Source organism: Pongo pygmaeus, chromosome 11 (genome assembly GCF_028885625.2).
Source record: "Pongo pygmaeus isolate AG05252 chromosome 11, NHGRI_mPonPyg2-v2.0_pri, whole genome shotgun sequence".
Lineage (NCBI taxonomy): Eukaryota > Metazoa > Chordata > Mammalia > Primates > Hominidae > Pongo > Pongo pygmaeus.
In genome coordinates, this window is record NC_072384.2 from 138,934,878 (window position 1) to 138,954,090 (window position 19,213).

At 47.2% G+C, this 19,213-nt stretch overlaps 1 protein-coding gene across 12 annotated transcripts in view; it reads left to right on the forward strand.

Moving 5' to 3' along the window:
- Window positions 1–390: 390 nt before the first annotated feature.
- The window catches only part of TRAF3IP1 (TRAF3 interacting protein 1), a 78,307-nt gene continuing 59,484 nt past the window's right edge, over window positions 391–19,213 (forward strand). For 6 of the 12 annotated variants that reach the window (XM_054478175.2, XM_054478180.2, XM_054478170.2 and 3 more), the window contains exons 1-9: window positions 395–636; window positions 5,219–5,287; window positions 5,720–5,881; window positions 8,580–8,723; window positions 8,820–9,236; window positions 12,705–12,776; window positions 13,841–13,916; window positions 16,633–16,734; window positions 18,260–18,355. In XM_054478175.2, coding sequence (XP_054334150.1) covers window positions 514–636; window positions 5,219–5,287; window positions 5,720–5,881; window positions 8,580–8,723; window positions 8,820–9,236; window positions 12,705–12,776; window positions 13,841–13,916; window positions 16,633–16,734; window positions 18,260–18,355 — 1,261 coding nt within the window. In that variant the 5' untranslated portion in view covers window positions 395–513. Of the gene's footprint in view, window positions 637–5,218; window positions 5,288–5,719; window positions 5,882–8,579; window positions 8,724–8,819; window positions 9,237–12,704; window positions 12,777–13,840; window positions 13,917–16,632; window positions 16,735–18,259; window positions 18,356–19,213 lie in introns of all 12 variants that reach the window. The other 6 variants (XM_054478172.2, XM_054478178.2, XM_054478179.2 and 3 more) reach the window with 3 other exon arrangements.

Consider the following 19,213-nt stretch of genomic DNA (forward strand, 5'->3'; position numbering starts at 1 on the left):
AACTTAGTGCCTTCCCCTCCGATGAACCAGTGCCTGCGAAAGCCCTTGAGATTTGGGAAACAGGCGGCACAGATCTTGGAGGAGTTACTCTGTTCTAAATCAGTCCTCAGGCAGTCGCCTCTAACGCGAGCGAACACCCGCTTCCCGAGGCCGTCGCTCGGCAGAGGAGGGGCCAGGCCCCCGATCCCAGATCCCGCTCCCCCGCCCCGCCGCGCTCCGCCTGCACGGGCACAGCCGCCCTCCCGCAAACCTCTCCCGCGGAACCCCCAGTCCTGCCTGCGCGGCCGCAGGAAGGCGGGCAGGGGGCGGGGCGCCGCGGCGCGTCCGTTGCTAAGGCCGCGCAGCCCTAGTGACCGAACGCCCTGCGGCGGCCGCGCAGGCGCTGTGGTGGGCTCCGGTGCACTGTGGGATGGAAACCGGAGCGGCGCGTCCTGGCGGGACCGGGCGGCGGCGGCGGGGCCGGCGGCGGCCAGGGACCCGGGCCTAGGCTCGGCCGGGCCGGCTGACGCCGTCATGAACGCGGCGGTGGTGAGGCGGACGCAGGAGGCGCTGGGGAAGGTGATTCGGAGGCCGCCGCTGACAGAGAAGCTGCTGAGCAAGCCCCCGTTCCGCTACCTGCACGACATCATCACGGAGGTGGGCGCCGGGGGCCGGGCCCGGCCAGGTGCGGGTCGGGATTCCGGTGGGCGCCGAGGTCAGGGCCCGGGCCAGGTGGCGCCGGGTGCGAGCCGGGCTCGGGCTCGGGCTCAGGTGCGGGTCGGGGGCCGGGGCTGGGCCGGAGTCGGGGCCCGGGCCCGGTGTGAACTGGGTGTGGGCCGGGCGTGGGGTGCAGGTCGGGGGCCGGGTTAGGGCCGAGTGTGGACCGGGTGTGGGCCGGGCTTGGGGTGCAGGTCGGGGACCGGTTCAGGGCCGGGCGCAGGGTGCGGGTCGGGGGCCGGGGTCAGTTCCGGGGTCGGGGCGAGAGTTCTGTGCGGCCCCTGCCCGGGAGCCCGGCCTGTAGGCCCAATTCCGCGGCGCCCTCCGTGAGGAAGTCGGGCCGCCGCTTACAAGGACGCTCCGGGTCCTCGGGGAGCATTGTTATTTCTTCCCTGCCTGCCCGTGTATCTCCTTAGAGTGCATCTTCCATTATTCCTGGCAAAGCTGCTTCTGTGACTCCTGCCTCGTCTAACCTTGCAGAACCCCTCTCGCTTGCCCTGAAGTATGTAGCACGTGGAAGGCACTCCCTAAATCCTGGGAGAATGGAAATAATATATTTTATACAACCCTTCTGCCCCAAAGTTTCCCTCCATACCACATTTTGGGTGCTTAATAAATGCCTGCGGGTGAATTTAGTGGAGGTGGTTGTAGGGAGACTTGGCAGGAAAAACTGTAACAGAGCTGCACACCCTGCCCTAAATTGAGATTGGTGGTCTCTGTAGCTTTTCCCCACTTGCGGATGGTGTGCTCCTCAGTGCCGGAGACCCTGGCTTGCTTATTAGCACGGCTCTGGTGATCTGCACTGGGTAAGGTACATAGAAATTGCACAACAAACATCCCCTGTTGAGTGGGACCTGTCAAGGCTCGTGGTAACTCCCTGGTAACTCTCAGGAGCGTCACTGCAGCGGGCGCAGCACCCATTTCCATGGTGGACCCAAGGGCATGTGGGAACTCAGAGGTGTGTTTTGGGATTTAGGATTCAGGTTGGACTTGCAGACTTCCGGGGCCTCATGACCTCGCCTGGTGATGGTCCTCAAGCTCTGTTTCTCACTCTTTTCAACAGGTTGGGTGCCTTATTCTTGCACAGACTTTGCTTTACTGGTTCTGCCCTCCTACCTTAGCTTATAACGTGTGGTCTCCTGGAGCGTGTGCCTCTGTGTTAAAACAGTGCCTAAAAGTGCTCTCGAATCCACCCACATCCCAAGGCACCACCAGCCCTGGTCATGTCCTCCCAGCTGGTGCAGCACTTACAGCCTGTCCTGGACAATCTGTGGGGAGGGGACCTGCTGTGTGGATAGCCCGGTGAGAGCGGGACAGTGTGCTGCATCACCACCGTCCCGTGAAGTAGGCAGGTACCCGTCCTCTGACCCAGAGGGAACAAGAGCCAGTGTGAGTCCAGCCCACTATAGCTGTGGCTGCCAAAACCTTTATTCTCCCAGTCCTGTCTGCCCCACTGAAATGCAGAGCCCTAGGAGGGAGGCGCAGGGAGTGTGCCTTATCCTTGTGGGGCAGTGATAGCGCTCAGCTCACGGTGGCTGAACAGTCACTACCGCATAGTTGGTCAGAGGAATCCTAATGGGAGAGGAGGAGGAACATGGGCTGGGTGCTGTGGCTCACGCCTGTAATCCCAGCACTCTGGGAGGTCAAGGCGGGCAGATCACTTGAGCCCAGGTGTTCAAGACCAGCCTGGCCAACATGGTAAAACTCCATCTCTACTGAAAATACAAAAATTAGCTGAGTGTGGTGGTGCACCTGTAATCCCAGCTACTCAGGAGGCTGAGTAGGGAAGATTGCTTGAGCCGGGAAGGTTGAGAATGCAGTGAGCCGTGATTGTACCACTGCACTCCAGCCTGGGTGACAGAGTAAGACCCTGTCTCAAAAAAAAAAAAAAAAAGGATTGCCTTTTTGGCCAGGTAGATAGGGTGTGTGGAACGAGCTGCATGTTCCCAATTAGGAACGACTGGTCTGCTCTTCTCCCATAGATTTCCTCATCTAATGCCAAAGTTGATTTCTCTCCCTGTGTAAAGATAAATAAATTATCACCTACTTGATAAAGATGTTAGAATGACTGACATATTGGAAAGGATTTTCAGATAATAGGTGGAGAGCCTCTTATGAAAATGCTTCACTGTCCTGAATATTATACACACATTACTATTTAGTATTTTAGCTATAGCTAAACTAACCACCCCGTTTCATTAAGCTAAGTGTGGATCCTGTGACATTAATGTCTCTTGTCACTTACAGTTATTGCTCACAATTTTTTCTTTTTTTTTTTTAAGAGGGAGTCTTACTCTGTTGCCCAGGCTGGAGTGCAGTAACACAATCTCCACTCACTGCAACTTACGCCTCCCAGGTTCAAGCAATTCTCCTGTTTCAGCCTCCTGAGTAGCTGGGACTACAGGCACATGTCACCATGCCCAACTAATTTTTGTATTTTTAGTAGAGATGGGGTTTCGCCATGTTGGCCAGGCTGATCTCGAATTTCTGACCTCAGGTGATCTGCCTGCCTCGGATCCTAAAGTGCCGGGATTACAGGTGTGAGCTACTGCACCCAGCCTATTGCTCACAATTTTAACTGCCAGCATCCTGGGAAAACCTCAACAGGGACAAAATGAAAATGTTCCAGGAATGTTAAATGCAGGATGCTCTTAATATTCTACCTGTCATCTCAAGAAAAACAGTAGCATAGCTCTTACATAGTGTGGTGTGGAATGAAAACTCCTAGATTCATTAATACCTAACTTGATGCAAATTAAGGAGTTGTGGCTTGATTCCAGAGAGGGCTCTCATTAGGGTGGGACTGTCTTGTTTTTAAAACACGTCTCCCCCTAATAAATATGCTTTATTAGCTGACCTAGGATATGTGGCTGTGGGCATACCTGTCTTTACCATGTACCATGCAGGCTGCTGGTAAGGGTCCTGGCTATTCAAAATGCTTGTTGCTACAAATTGTATTGATTTTACAGTAACCTACCACATTTCAAAAAACTGCAGTCTGAGACAACCCAGGACCCTGGCTGGGTGTGGGGGTTGAGAGGAACAGAAAAAATAATTGCCCTAAAAGCTGGTTTTAGGGCTAATTAGGAGGTATAGGTTACCTGAGGGAAGGGATGATTGGGGAGAGAACCAAAGCAATGAGGTGTGGAGCCTGCCACCATCTTAAGAAGTGAGTAGTGACATGTGGTGAGGAGAAAGACCCTTGCAGAACTTCTAGTCTTAGAAAACTAGGCTGAGAAATTCCTTTTCTTTTCTTTCTTCCTTTCTTTTTTTTTTTTTTTTTTTTCTGAGACAGAGTCTCACTCTGTTGCCCAGGCTGGAGTCCTGTGGTGTGATTCCGACTCACTCCAACCTCCACCTCCCGGGTTCAAGCAATTCTGTTGCCTCAGCCTCCTGAGTAGCTGGGATTACAGGTGCCCACCACCATGCCTGGCTAATTTTTGTATTTTTAGTAGAGACGGGGTTTCACCTTGTTGGCCAGGCTGGTCTTGAACTCCTGACCTCAAGTGATCCACCCTCCTCGGCCTCCCCAAAGTGCTGGGATTACAGGTGTAAGCCACTGTGCCCAGCTTACAAAAAGAAAAAGTTCCTTTTCTTTTTGGAATCTGTTCCCTCCATTGCACCTGAAGGACTCTTGTAAAATGCCGTTCCAGGTCCTCCTTGTGGTCCTTCGGCTCAGTTCATGTCCCTGAGTGGCTTCACAGGGCCTCTGCACCAGGCCCCGAGTGTCTCTCTGGCCTCAGGCTCCTGTCGTCCTACATTTCTTTTGATCCCTTGCACAGGACTCTGTGGGTCCTGGACCTTGTGTGGACTTTTTTTTTTTTTTTTTTTTCTGTTTTTTGAGATGGAGTCTGGCTCTGTCGCCAGGCTGGAGTGCAGTGGTATGATCTCGGCTCACTGCAATCTCAGCTTCCTGCTTCAAGTGATTCTCCTGCCTCAGCCTCCAGAGTAGTTGGGACTATAGGCGTGCACCACCACACCCAGCTAATTTTTGTATTTTTAGTGGAGACGGGGTTTCACCATGTTGGCCAGGATGGTCTCGATCTCCTGACCTCGCGATCTGTCCACCGCAGCCTCCCAAAGTGCTGGGATTACAGGTGTGAGCCACCGCGCCCAGCCGTGGGGACTTTCTTATGTCTGGCACGTGCATCCGAAATGTCCGCTTGCCCAAGTCTTCTGTAAACCTGGTCTCCATCTAGGTGTGGTTCCTCCAGGAAGGGCTCCCTGCTACTCCTGCCCCTCCCGGGTTGTGGATTAGGTACCAAGCTGGAGTGCTTCCTTAGTACCTGCGTGGTGTCATCTTTACCCGTCTGTCCACACAGCCAGACTAAGTCCTGAGAGGATCTGGCTGGCTTCTGCCCTGCACAGCACGTGTAGTAGACATCAAATATTTCTTAAGTGGATGATTCAAATCTGGGCTGCTAGTCAATTCTGACATCTCCCAAGTGTGGAGTTGAGTGGATGACGCTGATGAGGAGGCTGTCTGTGAGGTGACATGGTGGCCTTTCTTTCTCTCTTGAAGGTGATTAGAATGACTGGTTTCATGAAGGGCCTCTACACGGACGCCGAGATGAAGTCTGATAATGTGAAGGTGGGTTTGAGTCGGGCTTCTCCTGTTGACTCCTCATCTTAACGGATGGGATTTTTTGTAGGCCTGGTAGTGTGGCGTGTGTCATTTCTCTGCTGCGTGTGGTTGGAATACAAGGTCAGTGAATTCATAAATTGATATATATACCCTTTCTCATTTCATTTTCTCATTGTGGCAACTGGATGTCATGCTAGTTTTATTCACTGAAAAATGGGATTAATATTTCAAAGGTTAGTGCTAGCCCATCAATTAATTAAAGGCTTTAATGAATTGTTTTTGTTTTGTCAGTAAAAGTCAGTATTTCTAGATTTGTTATATATCTAAAAACAGCTTTGTATGTAAACAGAAACTATCCTATGCCTGTTGAACATACTGAAGATAATGCACACTCTTCAAAGTATTGTAATATTTGTATTTTCAATGGAAATGTTTCAGGATAAAGATGCAAAAATTAGCTTCCTACAAAAGGCCATAGACGTGGTTGTAATGGTGTCGGGAGAGCCACTGTTGGCCAAACCAGCCCGAATCGTGGCGGGGCATGAGCCTGAAAGAACAAATGAGCTGCTCCAGATAATTGGAAAATGCTGTCTCAACAAGGTACTACTGCTGTCCTGGCATTTTGAACTTAGTACTTGAGTAAAAAATAGTCAGGGGTGAGGGACTCACATGTGTGGGCGGTTTAGGGAAGGAGTTTCAGTGGTGTCTGTCAAACACTGTGCTTTGAATCTGATCCCACCCCTTCTGGAGCCCCAGAGATACAGGAGGAGTAATTTAATACTGAACGATAAAACAAATAAGGGTATGTAATACGCAAGTTCTGCAAGCTTTCAATAGAAAATGGGGAACCCTGAAGGCACACAGTGCCCGGCTGGAGGCTGCAGGCCCAGGCTTCCATGCCCTCTGCCTTTCTCCTTTCGGAGGCTCCCTTGAAGACAGGTGGCTGCTTCCAGCCAGGGCTGCAGTGGCTGTAGGAGCTGCTTTTCTTCTTCCCTGGGTCTTATGGGAGTCTCTGTTCTCTTCCAGCCTCTGGTGTCTGCTTGCCTGTCGCCCTTCCTCTCTCTCTTCCACCCTTTCTCTCTCTCTCTCGGTTGCTGTTTCAGTTGTATGGGGAGTAGATTTTTTCCTTCTTGAGCTTTTCACTGTGGGCTAGAAACTTGGGTGTCAGGCCTTAGGCTTCTCTGGTTAGGTCCAGCCTGGGCCGTGTTTGCCCAAATGTTAGAGAAGGTCTTTCCCCAGGGTCTTCCTTCTTTTGAAGGCCGAGTAGTGCCCCATGGAGGAGCAGGTTGGACTTGTATTGAGAGTATAATTAATACAGTTTTTCACATACCTAGTGGGTGGTTGGCTGGGGGCTAACCTTAAATGTGACCCAAATGGGAACAGGTAGGTTTCAGCCCCCTCAACAGCAGTGGGTTGTGGAGGTGCATAGTGGTATCAGGCTGACTCCTAGGAGCCCCCCCCCAGTGCAGGTCCAGCATGCAAACTTAGAGACTTGGAAGCAGATCTTGCCAGTACACTGGCCTCTGTCCCTAGGCTCCCCAGCTCCTCTTCCCGGGTCCTTTATGTTTTTCATCTTTCTAAAAAGCACATCTGGCGCCTATCTCCTCTGCTGAATCTTCTCCGGCTTCCAGTAGCCTCGGGGCTGGGCCAGCTCCATGGCACAGCTTGTGAGGCTGCTAGAGACCTGCTGCTACTTCTCTCCCTTCAGATCCTTCTCTCGTTTCCCATACCTGAGCCCTCCATTCCAGTCGCCACGCACCCCTGCATTCGGCCCTGGCCTGCTGTCTCCCGTCGGCCTCTTGCCCTGGTGCCTGCTGGCTTCTTGGTGCCTGAGCTGCCTTCCTCCTCCAGCCTCACCCAGCAGCAATGTGGCGTCTGTGAGTGCTTCCTTGAGCCTGGGCCTCTCCTCCCTCCCAGGCTGACTTATGTGCGCCTGTAGGCTTCCTATAGGCTGTTGTTTAATTGTTGTGTTTATCTGTGTCCCCAGTACACGGTGTGTCTTTGGCCTAAATGGAGCCTGGCCCACGGCAGTCACTCAGCGTGTGCTTGTGGAGTGAGTGTGTGAGTGAGTGGGACTCCTGACTGAGGTGTCCTACACTCTGGATGGCTGTCAGGGATGCTGGAGAAGGAATTTTTGCATTTGATGGGGCTTGAATCAGATCAGTGGTTTTTTCCCCATAATTTTATTATTGTGTTAAAGTCCATATAACATAAAATTTGCCATCTTAACCATGTTGAAGTGTACACTTCAGTGCTGGTAAATTCATTCATGTGCAGCCATCACCACCTTCCGTCTCCAGGACCCTTCTTGCAAAACAGACTCTGTCCCCATGAAACACTAACTTCCTCTTCTCCCGTACCCCGGCCCCTGGCATCCTCCATTCTACTTTCTGTCTCTATGAATCTGACTATTCTAGGAACCTCGGATAAGTGGGGTCATAGAGTGTTTGTCCTTTTTTTGACTGGCTTATTTCACTTAATATAATGTTCTCAAGGTTTATCCATGTTGTGGCATGTATCACAATTTCATCCCTTTTTAGGGCTGAATAATATTCCATTGTAATGGATATACCATATTTTGTCTATCCGCTCACCTGTCAATGGTACAGTTTGCTCCCACATTTTAGCTATTATGAATAATACTGCTATGAACATGGTATACAAATATCTCTTCAAGACCCTGTTTTCCATTTTTTTGGATAAATACCCAGAAGGGGAATTATTGGGTCATATGGTAAATCTGTGCCTAATTTTTTGAGGAACTGTTATACTATTTTCCATAATGGCTGCATCATTTTACATTTCCATCAACAGTGCATGAGAGTTTTAATTTCTCCTTATCCTTGCCAATGCTTGTTGTTTTGTGTTGTTTTTTTTTTTTTAGGAGCAGCCATCCTAATGGGTGTGAGGTGGTTAGATAAAATCTTAAGGCACTTATGGCTGGGATTCTACGATCCCGTTAGAAGTTTAAGGTATTTGTAGTAGAGTTGCATGGGTCAGCTTTATTGACCTTGAACACACACATTCACATTTGACAGCTTGGGTAGACTTGAACCAGGATTCATTTGGCTTGGGTGGATGCTACTGTTAGTGACCAAAGTGCTGAAAGTAATAGTTATCAAGATATGCTGTGCTTTGTATGTGATAATAACATGTTCAAAAAATATTTTATCCTTTGAGTTTCATTGTAGACAGAGAATCTGTCTCATGCGCCATCTTTGAATGGCAATGTTCTATTTGTTATGTGTGCGGATCTCATTTCACCTAACACCTCATTTCCTTCCATTTGGACAACAAGCTCTCTAGTGATGATGCGGTGCGGAGGGTTTTAGCTGGAGAGAAGGGAGAAGTGAAAGGCCGGGCCTCACTGACCTCAAGATCTCAGGAATTGGACAATAAGGATGTGCGAGAAGAAGAGTCCAGAGTTCATAAAAATACAGAGGTGAATTCCAAGTCGCACATCTTTGAAAATGAAATAGTGAGTCTTTTTGTAGTTTAGGTAAAAACATTCATAAATGATTTTATTTTTATTTCGTAGGATAGAGGAGACTCTGAAATAAAAGAGAGAAGTACAAGCAGAGATCGAAAACAGAAGGAAGTATTGAAAGAAGACCGCAAGCCAAAAGAAAAGGACAAGGACAAGGAGAAGGCCAAGGAGAATGGCGGAAACAGACACAGAGAAGGGGAGAGAGAAAGAGCCAAAGCCCGGGCCAGGCCAGACAGCGAGCGACAGAAAGACAGAGGCAACAGGGAGCGGGACAGAGACTCCGAGCGCGAGAAGGAGACAGAGAGAAAGAGTGAGGGGGGGAAAGAGAAGGAGAGACTGAGAGACAGGGACCGAGAGCGTGACCGGGACAAAGGGAAGGACAGGGACAGACGGAGAGTGAAAAACGGGGAGCACTCCCGGGACCCGGACAGGGAGAAGAACAGAGAGCACGACAAACCTGAGAAAAAGGTAAAGTCTTGCTGAAAACCTCGCCTTTCGCTTAGCAAGAGTTTGTGGTGGTCTCAAACATGATTTTTATCTTTCTTACAATATGACTAGAAGACGGTTTTCTTTTATACCTATTTAAAATGATGACAATCTTGGATTCTCAATAGAAACCCAAAGAGATACTTATTTCTTGTCAGTTGTGTTTTGGGTTTTTTGTTCATCCCCTAATAGAAGTTTATTGTTCAGCCAATCATTTATTAAGGCATTATTCAGTGACTTTTTAACCATTTCCTACTTCAGTCCAGGGAGAATTCTGCTGGATTATAAGCTCCCTAAAGGCAAAAGCCAGAGATTTCACTCATATTCACTGTTGGATGCCCAGTCTGATAGAGTGTCTGACACATGGCAGCTTTGCAGTAAATATTTGGTGGTGGAATGGATTGAGCATCCAGGCAAGGGGTGATGGGCTTTTCAGATCATGAAACACTGGATGGAATTGATCAATTGATAGTGGTTTCTGAGGTCTCCCTTTATGGAATTTTGATCTGGGAGTGGTAGAAGATAATTTGAAGGGGGAAGTCAGGAAAATATTAAATGCTTGCTCTTTTTAGGGTTTAATGATTCCCCACCAGGCATGTAGAGAAATCAACGTTTTTCAGAGTTTGAGCTGATTTGCCAAGTTGCTCTTGTCCTTGTCTCGCAGGTGTTTTAAGATGTGTTGCTTCTCCCGTGCGTGTCGTTTGTGTCGTTTGTGTCACTCTCAGTATTGCTCTGAAGGCTTTGGAGCAGCCTCCACCTTAGCATTGCAAGCAGTGTTTATGCGCAGTCTGAGTTGTGCATGTGGTGTCTTTAGGAGCATGGACGTTGCTCAGTTATTAAGGATTAGGGCTGCTTTCAAGGGCTTTTAGGCATTAGCAGATAAGTACAATAAGACCTGAGTTTACTGTAATTATTGTTTAATTAAATTTTCAGGTAAATTTAGGGTTTGCCAGAAAATCCTGTTGGTTTCAAACTGTTTTCTAAATGTGTGAATTCTTTCTGGACCCACCATGTGTGTTGGGGACATTTTCCCAGACACCCATTCTTTGGGGGATGTCAAATTGTAAAGCATCCTGTGAAGATGTTGGAAATCATCTTGTCTCCAGCTGCTAGGAAGGAGGACACTGAAGTTGGGAAGGGATCCAGATCTGCCCAGTTGATCCGGCTGGGCAGTGAGGGGCAGGGCCTGAGCTGGTGCCATGGCCTCTTCCTCCCGGGACAGCCATCTTGTCTTGTGGCACTGCGTCTCAGGGTGTGCCTGCCCAGGAGAGGGGGGTGGACACCACAGGACTGACCCTGAGGGAATCCTGTAAACCAGGCTTTCCTGTGGGGGTCAGTACAAGCCCGTTTTGCGATCTGTGGGTCACAGTGGGATGTGGGGTGCCTATCGGGCAAGATTGTGGTTTTGTTAGTAATTGAACATAGTGTTCTACAAGGCACTTCGGAGTTTTACTATTTAAAATGTCACTCTTTCCCCTTCCATTGCACATCCTGGAGTAATGTACCCTATGATATGTGTCATAACCTGGCTTTCCTTATGAGTCTTAGAAATTACAAAGACATTCCCCATCTTTTGCTCCTTTTTAGAGGTGTAAGAAAAAGTATTTTTCATGGACCTGATTTTTCTGAGGCACCAGTATATTCGGGTGTATTTTGCTGTGCATAAGGCAGCCTAGGATGGGGCCAACCTTCCTCAGCTCGCAAGGTCTTCGGATTGAGGGTCCCCACGTTATGTTCCCTAAAACTGCTAATGAGGTGACTGGCTTTTTAAGTAGAGAGAAACCATTCCAAAGAAATTCTTAGAGGCTTGGCCGGGCATGGTGGCTCACGCTTGTAATCCCAGCACTTTGGGAGGCCGAGGCAGGTGGATCATGAGGTCAAGAGATTGAGACCATCCTGGCCAACACGGTGATGAAACCCCATCTCCACTAAAAAAAAAAAAAAAATACAAAAATTAGCTGGGTGTGGTGGCACGTGCCTGTAGTCCCAGCTACTCAGGAGGCTGAGGCAGGAGAATTGTTTGAACTCGGGAGGCGGAGGTTGCGGTGAGCCGACATCACGCCACTGCACTCCAGCCTGGGTGACAGAGCGAGACTCCGTCTCAAACAACAACAACAACAAAAAGAAATTCTTAGAGGCTGATATTTGGGAACATATCAGAGCCAAGTATAACAGTGGTTTTGTTTAAAAACATCTGAGACCATGGCGAAGTGATTTTTTCCTACTCGAGGCTGGTGCTTACTTGGCTGCCGTGAGATTTGCTTGGATCTCGCCTGGTAGTTTTGCTTGCCAGGCTCTTCTGTGGACAATCTGGGGGCTTCTTCATTGAGCCGCATAGGTCTGGGAGGCAGCTGCATCCTTTCCTCTGGTAAAAAGCGCCAGGCAGGTGTGAGCTGCTGTGAGGCGCCTCCCAAGGAGCCCCTGTTCCCAGGGACCTTAGTGACGTCTACGCTGGGGAGGCAAGAGACTCAAGTTCTAACCCCAGTTCTGCCTCAGTCATTCTTTATCCTCTTCCCCATTTTATTTCTGTCTAGTAGAGAGGCTGATGAGATCCTAGGCTACCTCATGGGCTTTTGCGAAGAAGAGGTGAAACAGTAGATATGAAAACACTTGGAACATTAAGAGTGCAGTTGAGAGGCCAGGTGCTAGTTTAGACTGGCCATGTGGGGGTCCCGGGCCCCCCCTTAACTGCCTCTTTTATGGATAGCACATGCGCAGTGCCCAGCTTGCAGTCATGGGTAATTACTGCTGATACAATCTGATACCTTCATAATTAACTTATGAGGACATTGAATTGTTGAAATATTGAACAGGCATTCTTTGCTTTTCAGTCTTCCTAGAGGAAAATCTCAATGAATATAATCGTTCTACTCCTTCTACTCTGAGATATGTCTTCTGGAGAAGTGATTTAAGGCGTGAGATGAGATGGTGTTTACGGTTTTCATGTAGTTTATGTTATGAGAATGCTTTCCTCACTTAAAGTCTGAAGCCTTTGCGTAAAAAGCATTGCCCCATTCTATTAATAAAGTTAGCCCGTGATCAGCAGAGGTGGCTAGGAGCAGTTTCTCCGTGGGTGTTGGAGGTTTATATTGTTCATTCCCTCCCTCGCTTCCAGATCCCCGGGTTTCACTGCGTTATGTTTCCAGGAAGTTCGATGTGGCATAGGGATTTGTGTTCCGTGTAGCTTCCTGAGAGGCAGGAGTATTTGAAGTCCTTGCCCACCTACTCTGCCCTTATGGGAAGAGATCTCCCTGCTATTGGCTTGGAAGACTCTTGGGGAACGCAGGCAGCAGTAACAATCGTGGCAATCAGAGCTGGACTGGTGATGTGGTGTTCTCATGGGAAGAATGATTTCACTGTTGGTCAGTGTTATAGAAAATATCTTGGCATATTTTTAGATGTTACGGATTGGAATAATTCTAAAGTTTGAATTTTTTTTTTTTTTAATAGTCAGCAAGCTCAGGGGAGATGTCTAAAAAGTTGTCAGATGGAACTTCTAAAGACTCCAAGGCTGAAACAGAGGTAAACTTTAAAAAATAACTTTAAGAGATGTCAACTTGTAGCTGTGTTGAAATAGTGAATGCTGTGTGCTCCCCGGGTCCACTGAGGCATGGAAGGAGCACATGGTCTGGGCCTATCTGTAATAGGTCCATTTTATTTGGTTGTAAAAGTAATGAGTTAAATGCTTTACCTCCTGGTAAAATAGATGGGTGTGTGTATTCTCTAATTTTCTGGGGGGCACTCCTGGGTTTACTTCTGCCTTTATATGACAAGTGTGATGTGTGGTGTGATAGGGTTATCGTTTTGGGGAGAAGTGGGAGGTGGCACTCAGGATGAGTCTGGAAGAGGCAGGCGTAAGTCACCAGGAAGATGGGGCCAGTGGGAGGGACCCCTCCAACCTCTGGTTGGCCTGTTCAGGACTCCGCGACGCATTTCCTGGGGCTGGGTATGGTAGAAGCTCATCGTCTCCACGTGGGCCATCTTGTGGAGGTTACACTCATCCCAAGCAGTAGGGGCCACTGAGAGGCTGAAGCCAACTTTCGTAATCCAATTCGCATTTCAGGAGGTATTCAGGAGGTTGCAGGGGAGATGGGTTAGGCATAGAGTAGAGGCTGGGAGGCCAGTTAGGGGAGAGAGTTGGTGAGACTGGAACTGTGCCAGTGGAGGGAGGAATAGGATGTGCTGTTTCCTTTGATTTGTGTTCTGTTTAAATACATGTAAATTTTTACCTTCTGAGTTGCTTACAAGTGCATTTAAGTAATTAAGTATATAGCAACAGAAGTGGAGTCCTCATAAGCACATCCGATAAGACAGTGTTTCTCAAAGTGTGGTGAGCAGATTGTTGACCTTTTTAGGGCTGTACAGAACGATGGAATTCTAAATATAGTGTGAAAAGGGTTTTGGCCTCTGTGTAATTCACAGTCTCAGGTCTGGAGTCCTTAGTGGTATCGAGTTTTTAAAGCATATGGGCACTATTGCTGGATTTCATACTTGTTCTTCCTCAAGAAGGGCTTGAAAAGTAAACCTGCTTATGATATTGCTGTGTAATACATAAATTAATTTCTTTTCATTCTTTTTTCTTTAAGACTGAGATTTCCACTAGAGCATCCAAGTCATTGACAACAAAAACATCAAAACGGCGATCCAAAAATTCAGTGGAAGGTACTGCAAAACTTATATATGTAGCTGAAAATATGGATATTAGTTTTTTGGTTTTTTTTTTTGTCTTAATCCCAATGTCTAGTAGGAAAGAACTCCTATGGCTGGAAAACAGACTTGCTGTGTCTGGGAATGAACAGCGTGTGGAAAGAATGAAGATTTGTGGCTGTTACATACACATGCATGCGTGCACAAGTGTGTGAGCTGATGACATCAGGGCAGAGTAGCCCCTCTTTGCTGGAGATCTGTGTTGAAATCTAAAAGTTGTGATCAAATTTTCATTTTCCAGAAATACTTATCAGCCATCTTCGTTTCAGTAGTTCCGTCCTTTGCATTGGCAGTCTGCATTTAATCCTCATGCAGGTTGGACATAGAGCATGTAGGCAGATAATGTTTATGTGTTTAAAAACTGCAGAAATTATGATGGGAAGTCATGCTAAAAGCTGAACGTACAGGCCTGGCCTGCGGTCTGCTGAAGGATAGTACCTCATCATCTTGCCTAACATAAGAGTGTCAGGCAAATGCAGGGAAGCCCTATTGGAGGCCACTGGCGTTGGAGGCTTATTTTTCATTGAAGTATGAAGTTACTTTGAATGAGCAGTGCTAGTTTCTGAAAAATCATCCTTTTCCTAAACTGTGTAAGTTAAAGAAGGGTGGCAAGATGTAGTAGTGGGAATTTTCCCCTTAGAAAGGAGGCTTAGATGGTAGGTTCCACGTGTGCACAATAATTAGTAATGCGTTTGTGACTAGCTTAGTGCCAGAAGCCTTTGCTGTCTTTTGGTTGACCGCTGTGGGGTGGGTTTCCAGAAGCGCAGTGGCTGGCACAAAGGGTGTGGCATTATGGCTACTGCATGCCCTTAATGGCCCTTCACCCCACACCTTCTCCAGTGTTGTAAAGGCATGCTGATTTTGATGGATGAAAAACAAAAACGTTGATGACCAGTGAAATCGTCCTTGTCGTCGTGTGTGAGTGTTTTGGGCGTCTCTGACCTGCCTGTTCTTTGGTTTCCCTGGGTTCTTCTTGCTTCTGGAGTCTGCATTCTTACTGATTTGCTTGCGCGTGCTGTATGTGAAGGACATCTGCCAATTTGTCAATTTTTGCATAAGTGTTTCTTTTTCTGTTTGTTTCTACTAGTTATATTTGGTTTAGTTTCTGATTTGCCTAAGTGTTAAATTGTTATGTGCTTGAGGCCTCTAATCTTTTTTTTGGTAATCTTTCCAGAGATTTGAGAGGTGAAGATTTGCGTTTTATCATACTTTTTTTTTTACTTAATTTCTTATGTTATCTCTTACTTTAATTCATGGTATAAGGTGAGGCTCTGAATCTATTTTGTCAGAATAATTCATCCGTGGTTCCAGGATCACTTATTCATTGAATGCTTCTCTCCTGCTCTGTGATGCCTTTTGTAGTCTGGGTTACGGGCTTTTTTGTGTGTGGTGTTTTTTACTTCCACTTTTTTATTTTTACTATTAGTTTCCTATCATTATTCTTTTCAGAAAAGTTTTAAGCCATCTTATTTGCTTATTCTTCTGGATGAATTTTAAAAGCACTTCATGACTCAAGAATTCCACTCTTGCAAAATAAACAAACTAACATCTCAGAATTTAATTGGACTTCTGTTAAATATATGCTTTCATTAGTTTAGGAAGATTAGGCACCTCTAACTTCAGCTTAGTGAAGGTGTCCCCCTCTTCCGAGAACACGTTGCGTGTACTTGGGTGTGTCTGTTGGTTGCAGTGGTTGCTCACTGGTTTGTTTTATTTAATTAATTAATTAATTTATTTTGAGATGGAGTCTCACTCTGTCGCCAGACTGGAGTGCAGTGGCGCAATCTTGGCTCACTGCAGCCTCTGCCTCCCAGGTTCAAGTGATTCTCCTGCCTCAGCCTCCTGAGTAGCTGGGATTACATGTGTGCGCCACCACGCCCAGCTAATTTTTTGTATTTTTAGTAGAGACAGGGTTTCACCATGTTGGCCAGGCTGGTCTCGAACTCCTGACCTCAAGTGATCCGCCCGCCTCAGCCTCCCAAAGTGCTGGAATTACAGGCGTGAGCCACCGCGCCTCGCCTGTTGTTGCCTCTTAATCCAGTAGTTCTTCTGTTGATTCTTTTGGCTTTCCTAAGCAGACAGTTGTATCATCTGCTCTTCTTTTCTAATTGCTTCCGATATGTGCATCAGTGTTTACTGGTGAGCTTGTGCTCTAGGGTTCTTTTGTATGGTCTTAAGAGATTTCATTACCAGACATTTATGGGCTTTTTGACACGGAGCTTCCCTGAGCTATCAACAGCTCAGTGGACTCTTGTCTTCCCCTCCTGCTAGCCGGGCACTGACCTCCCTGTGGGTTCCCCAGCAAAGCTGGCACTCTGCCTGAACATTCTGCCTCACTTAAGTAGGTTCTCATTTGGGCAAATGCCCAGTACCCAGAGGTGTGTGAGACACTGGACCTCTGTGTCCTGCTCAAGGGGATGAATGAGCCTTTACTACAGGGTGTGAGGGTATCACATTGTTAAACATATTTAGACTCTTAAAGTCATTCTGGAATCCCTGCAGAATCCAGAAAGCATTCTGCCTGAGAATATTATAATTTTTGCTTATTTCTAAGTAATGCATACAGAGCTGATCACTTTGACTTAATGAGTACATTTTAATTTTGTTTGTTAACTGCTTTACATTACAGATTAAGTTTAATATATATTTTCATTGTGCAATTTTATGTCAGGAAGAAGGGACCCTAAAACCAGTGAAAATAGTCTTTCCCCTGAAAAAGAACATAACTCTTCCTACTGTAAAGCTAAGAAGGAACATAGCATGAAACAGCTCGGTAAGCTAAGTGAACTATGGTGGAGGCTGTGAGTGAGTGTTGAGAGTTGAAAGCTTTACTGCCTGGTCCTGTGCTTCTGCTTGGTCATTGAACATGTGGAAGTCTGTGGGGGTGGTTGGCATAGGTGTGGCCCTGCTTGACCTGGAGCCTGAGCTCTAGAACACTGCCTTCTGGCCAGAGTGGAGATGGGGCAGAGGGACATGTTGGCCTCATGCAGGGCTGCCCCTGGCCAGGTGAGGATTTCCTACCCTGAGTCAATCACAGGCTTAAATTGTCCATTTGAGCCTTCCTTCAGTGATTCTGCAGACATTTATGATAATAAAGAGAACACAGGGGTGCATATGTGCGTGTTAGTTTGTGATGAATCTTCAAGGAAAATGAAGCCAAGAGGAGCAAGGATGAGGAGCATGAGCAGGGAGGGCCTCTCCGAGGGAGGACATCTGGACAGAGAGCTGACTTGGGTGAAGGAGGACATGCAGGTGTGTGAGTGGTGAGGCGGGTGGAGAGAGGAACAGCGATAGGGGAAAGGGCTGCGCCAGGAAACAGGGCCTGGAGCTGCTGGTCCCGGAGCTGCTGTTCCCGGTCCACAGCAGCTGTGTGGTTTACAGTGAGTGCACACAGAAGTCCTTGAAGAGTTTTAAGCAGCACAGAGGCAAGATTTGACTTAGGTTTTAGAAGGCCTCCTTTTAAAACTGTGGAGTGGCAGGAGTAAAGGCTGCAGAGCAGTGAGGAGGGGGCCGTGGCATCTGGATGAGAGGAGGTGATGGTTCGGACCAGAGTGCCAGTGGTGAGAGCAGGCTGGGTTTACTGTGCTGTTGGGTTGGATGCCACTTGTTTGAATGGAAAGGAATCAAAGATGAGATTCATTCTGGGAGGGGTCTGGGCTCCTAGGGGGTGGCCTTTATTGACACAGACGGTTCTGGGAGACACTGGTTGGTGGAATGGGTGGCAGTGTTAGGAATTCTGTGTTGGACAACAAATTTGAGATGGCTGTGGACCAACCAAGTAGAAACATCTAGTCGACAGCTGGATATATTGACTTGGAGATCAGTAGAGAGCTGGAGAAACCGAAGGGAAAAACAAAAAATGGAGAGTTCTAGCATACAAGTGATGTTTACGGACGTGGACCTTTGTGCAGTAGTTATTCCAGGGGCGTGTGTAGGTAGGAAAGGGCGTGGTGAACTCCAGAGCTTGCTGTGGTCCCCCAGGTCAGAAGAGGAAGAGGAGGAGGAGGAAAAGGAGGGGGGAGGAGGAGGAAAAGGAGGAGGGAGGATCATCCTTGCAAAGGAAACAGAAGGCCAACAAGTTGGAGGAAAACTTGGAGAGGAAGAAGGTGTTAGGGAAGGAGAGGGGGCTTCTTGTCAAGTTCTAACGAGGGGAGTCATGTGGAGGCTGAGAGTTGACCATTTAGTTGACAAGACAGTTTGCTGATGACCTTGGTGTAACCCTTATAAATCCCAGCTAAAACAACCAAACACAAAATCTTTTATAATATTTTAATCTGTTGTTAACTATTTTATGTCAGGAAGGAAGGAGGATAATATTTCAGCTAAAATTTTAGACTCCATAGTGTCTGGAATAAATAATGAGCCGAATCAGGAAACGACAACTTCAAAAATAGGTAAGAAAAATATATTCTTTAGTTTAAATTCCTCACCACTTTAATGTGAATGGTTATATCTCAATGTAGGTATACATTGTTAAAAAATTATTCTAACTACTTTAATGTTCATGAGACTTTTTCATGATGTATTGAAGACTGGACATAACTTGAGGTTTTATTTGCTTTAATATGCTAAGTTATGTAACTTTATTAACTCAGCTTTAAGTTAATTATATACCTTTTTATACATAGATTATTTTTACATTTCAGTCAAAATGCTTTCTTAACCTTGCTGTTGGGATCTCACAGTGGTGTGGCTGATGACATAGAGAAACGGTTTTTATGTCTTCATCCTGCTCTGCTTTATTCTACTCAGAAAGTGCTCGCAGTAGAATATTTAAAGTACTAGTTAGGCATGTTGGGGAAGTTGGCCTGTCACAGCCAATCACATTCAGGCCAGCCGTGTGGCGGGTGCGCCCAGCCCTCGTCCTGCTGCCTCAGAGGGGGTGGTCCTTGGTTCAGTATCAGTAACTACTGTCATCTGTGACTTCAGACGGAATTCTTCAAAATATTAGAATTCTTCAGTTGCCCTTAAGGTAAAAATAGTGTAAAATTAGACTTTAGAGGAAGAGGAAATTTTTGCTGGGCCCAACTTGCCTTGTATCTGTCTGACTTTTACACATTCTGAAGTGTAGCTGGAATACCGATGAGCGCGTCCTTCTCTCTCTCTGTGCGTTCCCCTCAGAGCTGGCATTTCCAGGAGTGGGTGTGCTTGGTACAGCAGCCGCAGTGTGAAAGATGATCTGTGGTTATTTTATTCCAAGTAGGGCGACTATATGGGAGTTGTCTGGGTCTTCAGTAGCATGGGATGGCAGA